We start from the raw sequence: 9,422 nt of genomic DNA on the forward strand, positions 1-9,422 counted from the left end.
TTCAGATGGAAGATAATCCCAATCAGTAGTAATTGAGGATGAAGATGGGGGATAAGGTAAAATGTGCTCATGAAAACTGACATTTCTAGAGATATGAATTCCCTAGTGTGAATATTTAACAAGAAAAATCCTTTAAAACCAACATAATAACCAAGAAAGACAGATATTCTGGCTCTGGCATCTAATTTGGTTCTATGAGAATGAAGTGAAGTAGAGTAACATAATGAACCAAAAACTTTGAAAGAATCAATGTCAGGGACCCTATCATGAAGCAGTTGATAAGGGGATTTGTTGTTGAGTGTAGGGGAAGTAACTCTGTTGATGATAAAGGTGGCATGTAGGAGAGCATATGACAAGTAAGATGCAGGTAATTTGGACTGATAAAGAAGAGCTCTACCTACATTGAGAATATGTTGGTGTTTTCTCTCAACCCTACCATTTTGTTGAGGTGTCTCACCACAAGACTTATGGTGAAAAATACCTTTAGAATCATAAAAGGAATTCAATAGAAACTCAGGACCATTATCACTTCTAATAGTTTTAGAGGTGATATGATATTGAGTTTCAATGAGGGTATTAAAGTTTTTGACATGTTGTGATACTTCAGACTTATTTTTTAACAAAACAATCCATACAAATCTGCTATAGTCATCAAGGATAGTAAGAAAATATCTGTGATTATGCATAGAAGTAATGGACAAAGGGCCCCAAATATCAAAGTGTAACAATTCAAATTTGCTGGAAGCAATAGACAAACTATTTGAAAAAGGTAACTGTTTTTGTTTAGCAAAATGGCATATATCACAAGTGGCTTTGTGATCAAAGGTTAATGAAGGATAAAGGTTGGTCATGTGAGACAGTCTCTTATGAGAAACATGTCCCAATCTGAAATGGCATAAAGCAGAAGAAGGAATGGTTAAGGTTTTATTCGTGGAAACATGATTAATTGAAAAATTATTGTGTAAAGGAAAAGCAGTAGAATCTAAAACTAGTCTATAGAGACCTGCAAATGATTCACCCAAACCAATCATCTTCTGGGAATGAAGGTCCTGTAATAAACACTTAATGCCATGAAAAGTGGCAAAACAATGTAGAGAGGAACAAAGCTTAGAAATGGAAATTAAGTTGAAGTTGAATGAGGGTGAAAACAAAATATTATCAAGATAAAGGTGAGGTGTAAAGTGTATAGTGCCAGCATATATTCAACTAGAACAGATGATCCAATAGGTAAATTGACAGGTTTTGGGGCAATTTTGTGAAATGAGGTGAACCAATGTGAAGATGACACTATATGTTCATTAGCACCAGAATCTAACAACCAAATATCAGATTTAGAGGATATGGAACATGAAAAGATAGAAGGAGATATACTTGACTCATTTTTGGAGATAAAGTTTGAAGCAGATGAAGTATGAACATAGTTAGTAGTTGAAGGAGGAGAAGCTGTTGGTGCAGGAATCAAATTCACTTATTGTAACAGGCTAAGAAACTGGTCATACTTCTCTTGAGAAATACTGGTAGTGGATGATGAAGATGCATCATTGCAACTTCCTGATTAAGCCTGATTTTCATCAAAACTGCTTGAGGCATTTACAGAAGAATTTGATTTTTGAGAATTTGGATTGGGGAATCCATGCTTCTGATAACAATATTCAATAGTATGATTGTTCCTGCCACATAATGAACAATGTCTAGGTGGCTTGGATCCAGAAAAATAACCTATCCCTCTGCCTTGAGGCTTACGTGAATCAACAGCATTGATGACAGATAAAGGTTCATCAATGGAGGAATGTAATGAACAATTGTTACTTTCCTCTTGGATAACTAAAGAGTAAACTTTGTTAATTGAAGGGAGTGGATCAAGCATAAGTACCTGAGTCTTAATCACATTGAATTGATCATTCAAGCCAGTCAAAAACTGGATAAGTTGATCTTCAAGTCTGAAATTACGAGCTTCCCTCATGGTTGCGCAACGACAGGGATGTGGACAAGTGCAGTGAGGCATTAGACGATGAGAATTCAACTCTTCCCAAAGAGTTTTCATCAGTGAAGTAATCCAACACTGATTTTGAACCTTGCTTCAAATTGTTGATCTTAGAACGAAGTGTAGCAATGCGAATTCGATCTACTTTGGAAAAGCATTCTTTGAGATCTAACCAAGCATCAATGGCATTTTCACGAAAAACTAAAGTCTGAGCAATTTGAGGCGTAACTGAATTGATGATCCAAGACTGAATGAGGTGATTGCAACGTTCCCAGGCATTGTGATCCAAATCATCTTCATCTGGAATCTCCATGGATCCATCAATGAACTTCAATTTATTTTTCGCACCAAAAGCTCGATTCATGGAACGACTCCATGCGAGGTAATTGGATCCATCCAAAGGAGGAGCAACGAGCACTGAATTCGGTCCTTCACTTGGATGAACATAGAACACCGATTCCGTATCAGGTTGATTTTGGCGAGGCATATTGAAGAACGAAGCACAAATACGAAGAACAGAGGAGAAACAAATTGCATCAAAATGCAATATCAACGAGAGAATCAAGAAGAGAGAAGAAAACCGTGAAGGTTTCTGTAAAAATCAATGGAGAACAACGAAGAAGATGAAGAAACAGATCGTAACTAACTTTTGTAACAAACTTCTACCATGGAAATGAGAAGAAAAGCTCTAGATACCATGTTATGGAATGCAAAGTGTGAAAATGATCTCATTTCTCATAGATGTGAAAGTAGTTACATGATGTATTTATAGGCAAAATGTAAAGTACAATAAGCCTAAGTACAAGCTAAATCAACTATAGTAAGAAAACTAAACTAGTTAACTTGAGATGCAAGTAAACTAGATGAACTATCTTTATTATGCTCTTCTTCCTCTAATAGTTTCCTCCTTCCTAACCTGTATTCCCTCGTCACCGTCGACGAAATCCCTCATCGCTGGTGTAAGTTTCGTTGAGGTCACATGTTGAGGCTAAGTTTATGTTTGGAAAAAATGAGTTATTTCAGATTTACAAATTTTGAACAACCAAACAAATAGAATTTTGAGTTATTTTGTATTTTAATATGTGTAACGTTAGATTGATCCAATGGCTAAGGATCGGAGACGGTACAAGTTTTGAAGGAGAGGATCCGGTTCCTCAAACTTCTCGTGAACGGTATTTTTTAGGCTAAAATATGGTATTGGTCCCTGCAAAATAGGCCAGTTTTGGTTTTAGTCCCTGCAATTTTTTTTATAGTTTTTGGTCCCTGCAAAAATAAGTCAGTTTTGGTTTTAGTCCCTGCAAATTTTTTTTATAGTTTTTGGTCCCTGCAAAAAATTTTGTTTTTGGAAATAGTCCCTGACCCCAGTTATGTGATGATTTGTCACTTTTATAAATTAAAAAATAATGGTTTAGGTTTAAATGTGTAATTGGTCCCTGCACTTTCAACAGATTTTGGCATTGGTCCCTGCACTTTTTTTTTGTTTGGCATTGGTCCCTGCACTTTGTAAAAATATTGGCAATGGTCCCTGCACTTTTTTTTGTTTGGCATTGGTCCCTGCACTTTGTAAAAATATTGGTATTGGTCCCTGCACTTTGGAAAAATATTGGTATTGGTCCCAATCATTTCATGCCACGTGGCACCAATACCAATATTTTTTCAAAGTGCATGGACCAATACCAATATTTTTACAAAGTGCAGGGACCAATGCCAAACAAAAAAAAGTGCAGGGACCAATGCCAATATTTTTACAAAGTGCAAGGACCAATGCCAAACAAAAAAAAGTGCAGGGACCAATTACACATTTAAACCAAAAATAATTATTGTATCTGTTTTATTATTATTTTTTAATTAAAAAATAATTATTGTTATATAAATTATAAAAAATAATATTCTTTTTATTAAGTAAACACATATGCCACATATGCACAAAAGTGACAAATCATCACATAATTGGGGTCAGGGACTATTTCCAAAAACAAAAATTTTTGCAGGGACCAAAAACTATAAAAAAATTTTTGCAGGGACTAAAACCAAAACTGGCCTATTTTTGCAGGGATCAAAAACTATAAAAAAAATTTGCAGGGACTAAAACCAAAACTGACCTATTTTTGCAGGGACCAAAAACTATAAAAAAATTTGGAGGGACTAAAACCAAAGCTGACCCATTTTGCAGGGACCAATACCATATTTTAGCCTATTTTTTAATTTTGTTTTGAAGAGGCAAAAGGAAGAATATTTTATTCAAATATGATAATACACACAACCAAACAGCAAAAGTTATGTTGGGAGGCTGCTAATACTTGAAATATTAACTATGAAGATCTCTTTAAAGGTCAAGTTGTGAAAATCCTATAGTTGTGCTTTATGTCAGTGGTGCAGAGTGTAGACATTTTTTGTCTTCAATGATTTTCTGCTACTTATTTAATTATTTGTTTCCTCATTATGTGGGGGATAAGAATTGGATTTGTTTAAATAAGAAAGTGAAAAATAAGGATATTGTCTTAGGAAGAACCAACAAATTAAATCCAACGTGAGAGAACGTGACCATTTTATTTTTATTTTTTTATTTTATTAAATTGAACAAATTTTTTTGATTGGTTGTTTCTAAAATTATGTTTGGTTGGGCTTTGTCACGATATAAGAAAGGAACATACAAGGATTTTTTTTTTTTTGAGGGAAAAGGAACATACAAGGATGTTTCCTCAACAAAGATTTTCACCTTATAAATACAATAATCACACACAAATCATCATTATTCAAAACCCTATAAAAACAAGCTCTTTTATTCTTCTCCCGTATTACTTTCCCTCTCTCTCTCTCTGGTTTTACCTGCTGGTGTACGTGTGTCAGATTCGAGGGTACAAGGATGATTATATATTTGGTGTTTGGCTTTGCACTGTTCTGCACAATCTTGTGCTGGAAGCCAATTAATAATAATAATAAGAAGAAGAAGAACATCAAGCCTCCTCTCCAAAAAAAGAAGATCATGGAGCCTATTAATAATAATAAGAAGAAGAACATCGAGCTTCCTCTCGAAAAAAAGAAGATCGAGACAAAAAAATCTACTCACTCATCCTATTCCATGACTTATAGAACCCTACAACTCAACATAATATCCGCAGAAGATCTCAAAGATGTTAATATCTTTGTATACGCTGCTGTTTCAATCTCCAATGACCCATTCAACCGAAAAATTACCACCACCTACCATGGAAGAAACCCCGTTTGGAACTTCCCCGTTAAGTTCACTGTCAACGAATCTCCAGCTAAATATTATGACATCTTTCTCAAAGTCAAGCTCATCTCCCGTAAGAAATTCCTCCCATGGAATACCACAATCGGCACCGTCTATATCCCTCTCAAGGAACTTCTTGATAACCCTGCTGCTGCCGGCCACCAAATCAGTTACCAGGTTAGGAAAAAACCCTATGCCAAATCCAAGGGTACCTTAAACCTCTCCTACAAATTCGGTGATCGTGTCAAAGTTCTGGCTCCAGCAACAAAAAAGGTGGCAAAGGATAATGAAATTGATTTTAATGTTGATTATGGATTAATAGTGGCTACGTGCTTTTAGTTTTGATGATTCTGCTGAGTTTTTATTTATTTTTTTGTATTTTGGTAGGTTGTAAATAAATTTCATCTAATTTGATAGTGTGTTTTCTTTTATCATATATTACTCTTTTGGTCATATATCATATATTATACCATTGATGATAACTTTTTATGTGTAAACTCACAACCAAGAAGGATGTGTTGGAGCTTCTGTAATGTGTTTCTCTTTTGTGTTAAATTACATAAACGATGATTATATAATGTAAGTGTTTAATCTCATGATGTCGGATTCCAATCTTTTATATAATGTAAAAAGACACTAGCTCATTTTGTTATTTTCTAGTGTTTAATTGAGATCATTCAACTTGCCATGGATTTGAGGACGTTTTATCTTGCTACAAAAGAATAGTTCCAAACTTGAAACTCTCAGGTCATTATTATATCTTCACATTTTTAATAGTGTTATTCTTGAAATATTATTGCAATTAATCAGTTTCATTATTTCGTCCGATCTTATTCTACTTTAATGCAATTCTTTTTGGTGAAGTGTAAGGCAACGGATATTCTAACCATTGTTGTCAAAATCCCGACTTAAATCCTAAAATCCAGGATTTTGCTACTTTTCAACGACTTTAATCCATACTTTATGCTAGTTTTTATATGTATATTGTATCATATCCCACATTGTATTAAATTATCACTACTAAAATGACCTTTGAGCATAGATAAGAAAAAAGAAGAGGGCATGGATAGTATTTTCATCACAGTTGTGCACGGCAAAAATGACCTTTGAGCATGGTGTTGATAGAAACATCATAGGGATTGAATAACATTTGATCATGGTAACGGTAGAATATAATGGGATTTAATTTGTGTTGATAGGAAAAGGGTGCAGCACTAGAAAATTACACTAAGAATTTGCTAGAAGTAGAAATGCAATATGGAGAGTGCCACATCAGAATTTTTAAGACCCGACACAAATGATATTGCATGGCAAAAAACAATGGATTACTATTCGTATTCATCTTTCAATAATAATCTCTAGACCAAATTTATTAATGAATGAAATATGAAATAGCAACTGTAACAAATATATATCATATACAATAACTAGCAAATAGGTGGCTTGCAATTTCGATTTCCCCATAGCAAAACACACAAAGATGCTCATTTTGGATTACGCCTCTTTTGCATAAACCCAAACATGTTGATATTAAGCACGGACACGTCAAAACCGTTTTTTTTTTTTTTTAGAAAATTAAAGGTACTCAATTCCGTGCCTTTCATTGATAATGATCAAGAGTATATATAATTACAATAGGTAGAGTCAAACCTAGGAGAGTAATTACAAAATAATGGAGAGTAATTACAAAATAATAACAAACATAATTACTAACATAATTACATAAAATCAAACATTCTATCACACCCCGCCGTCGAAGCGGGAGGTTCACGGACGCATAACATATTCTTTTGCCACCTTGTGGGTTTGATATGAGATTGGCATTGGATTATTAGCTAGAAATGGCTCTTAAAGTTCATTATTGGACACAATGAGTTTGTTAATGAATTGGTTATGTGTTGGCGGTCGAGTTTATTTGCCGCTCTCAAAATCTGGATTTGTTACTATAAGTTTATACATAACTTTTTATTTTTTTAATTTTTTAATTTAGTTTCACGTTCGTAGACAAATTTGCTAAATTGTGCGTGGTGTGTGTATTTGCTCATCTAATATTGAATTCTTTACCTTGTTGGGTTGTTCGCTTTTGTTGTTTTTTACTAGCTATGTCCCCTTGTTACTAGTTTAGACTCTATGAACTTTTCTCAACACTGTGATTCAAATATGAAGTCAATGTATAGAAATGTTTTCACTTGACCGTAAGTTTTAAGTTAGTTGATAGTGACATATACCATAAATATAAATACGCGTGTCAGGTCATATAATTGTCCATAATTGGGACACATGATGTCATTTGCTATTTTTGGACATTTACTTATTTTATTTTGTGTCCTCCCTGTTTAACAATTAACAGATGTGTAATTAAATTATATAAAAGAGTCATTGTCAATTCAAATCCAGAATTTTTCTACTCTTTACAAGGTCAACTGGGATCCTATTAAACTACTTGAAAAAAAAAATCGTAAAATATATTTTATTTTCTTTAATCTTTTACATATTATTATAGTATTTAAATGTTTTTCAATCATATAATATCTTAGCAAATTACACCTTTTGTATTTTATTATATGTTGTTTTTACATTTTCACACATATAAAAAAGTGTAATTAATTTTGTATTGAAAAGAGAAACTATAAACGATTTTACAAAATTATGGTTCATTTTTATTTAGAGAAATTATCGTTCATTAATGATACGAGAAAAATAAATTAAAAGAATGAAAAACAGAGACGAATAAATGGCAAAGGATATGATAAAAAAATAATTAATGATATATTGAAATTGTAAAACAACTTATAATAAAATCAAAATATTTTTTTCTAAAACGGCTTATAATAAAATATGGAGGGAGAGAAATTGTCTGAAGGAAGGTTGTAGGGTATAGTTTAGGAGACAAATTCTAATATGGACCACTTGCTCAATATCTTTCACATTGGATCAGTTTTTGCAAATCGATTTCAGTCATAGATATAATATCACAACACCAGTTAAAAAACCATGAGATTAAACTGAAAACAAGCTACTACTGAGTCAAAATTGAAGGTGAGAAAAACACAAGAAGGAGGGTTGAATTGTGTTAGCTTTTTCTTCTTTTTAAACTAAGTCCAGAGTCTGATAGAGTTCAGATTCTGGAGCAATGTTCAGATTCTAATGCAGCGGATAAAGTAAAGATAGAGAGAGAGAGAGAGAGAGAGAGAGAGAGAGAGAGAGAGAGAGAGAGAGAGAAGAGAGAGAGACAAAACAATTATCCTGGTTCCTTCCACAATCCGGAAGTAGTCCAGTCCCCCTTGCACTTCCAAGGAGATTTCACTATAATCCAAATCTGATTACAAATGCTCAAGCACACAAGCAAGAGACTTCAAATACTCAAAGCACACAAGCAAGAGATTTCCTATGCTCGAGCACAAAAGCAAGAGACTTATAAACAAACAAATTACACATAAATAAGTTTGGTTGAACACTTGATATACAATCAGTAGTGTTCATAATACAAAACAAATCAGACTCTTAAGACTCTAGAATTTCTAAGATATGAAAGTTATTAAGACATTCTAAGTGTTTGATGCACAACAATTTCAGCAGAGTTTTGGCACAGTTAAAAATGTTGTTGAGTCTCTACTAAACTTCAAGTCTTCATCCCTTTATATAGAGGTATGAAAGAGACGTTGTAGAGGTGCCATCACATCAAAGAGTCGTTACTGAAGCTTGATCAATCACCAATGATCTGTTGCTTGATTTGGTTAATGTCCTAGGAGGGAATAATTTGAAAATCATTCCTTGTATGAAGAATTAACCAGCAAAGACACAACTGTAGCTTGTACTATGCGCAAGAAATGTTGGAATAGTGGTTGTACAATTGTACTATTGTCCTTACTCTGACTTTCTTCAGTGGATAAGCATCTAGTGCTTTCTAATTCTTCAGAAAATAATCGTTGCTCCAGTCTTCTATTCCTTCTGCACACTTGTGTCTTCAAATAATTATTTAACTAACTTCAGGTTCTTCACTCCAGACTCTGATGGTCTTCAGACTCTGGTGACTTTAGACTTTGACAGTCAGCTTTTGATGGTCTTCAGACTCTGACTTGCAACATTGCTTCTCTTTAATTTCTTTTTCTCTCAATTGTTCTTCCAGAACCAATACTTTGTTTTAATATTTATAAATTTTAGCCTATGGTCCTGCACAATTGAACAAATATTAGCATATCC

At 33.6% G+C, this 9,422-nt stretch overlaps 1 protein-coding gene across 1 annotated transcript; it reads left to right on the plus strand.

Annotated features, from left to right (window-relative positions):
• The first annotated feature begins 4,970 nt into the window (after window positions 1–4,970).
• LOC146921439 (protein SRC2-like) lies at window positions 4,971–5,558 on the plus strand. Its single transcript, XM_085711313.1, has one exon. It carries the CDS (start codon window positions 4,971–4,973, stop codon window positions 5,556–5,558), a length of 588 nt encoding a protein of 195 aa, XP_085567439.1.
• Window positions 5,559–9,422: the final 3,864 nt, after the last annotated feature.

This window comes from Medicago sativa, chromosome 5, assembly GCF_051527215.1.
Source record: "Medicago sativa cultivar Bolivia chromosome 5, Bolivia_mono, whole genome shotgun sequence".
Classification (NCBI taxonomy): Eukaryota; Viridiplantae; Streptophyta; class Magnoliopsida; order Fabales; family Fabaceae; genus Medicago; species Medicago sativa.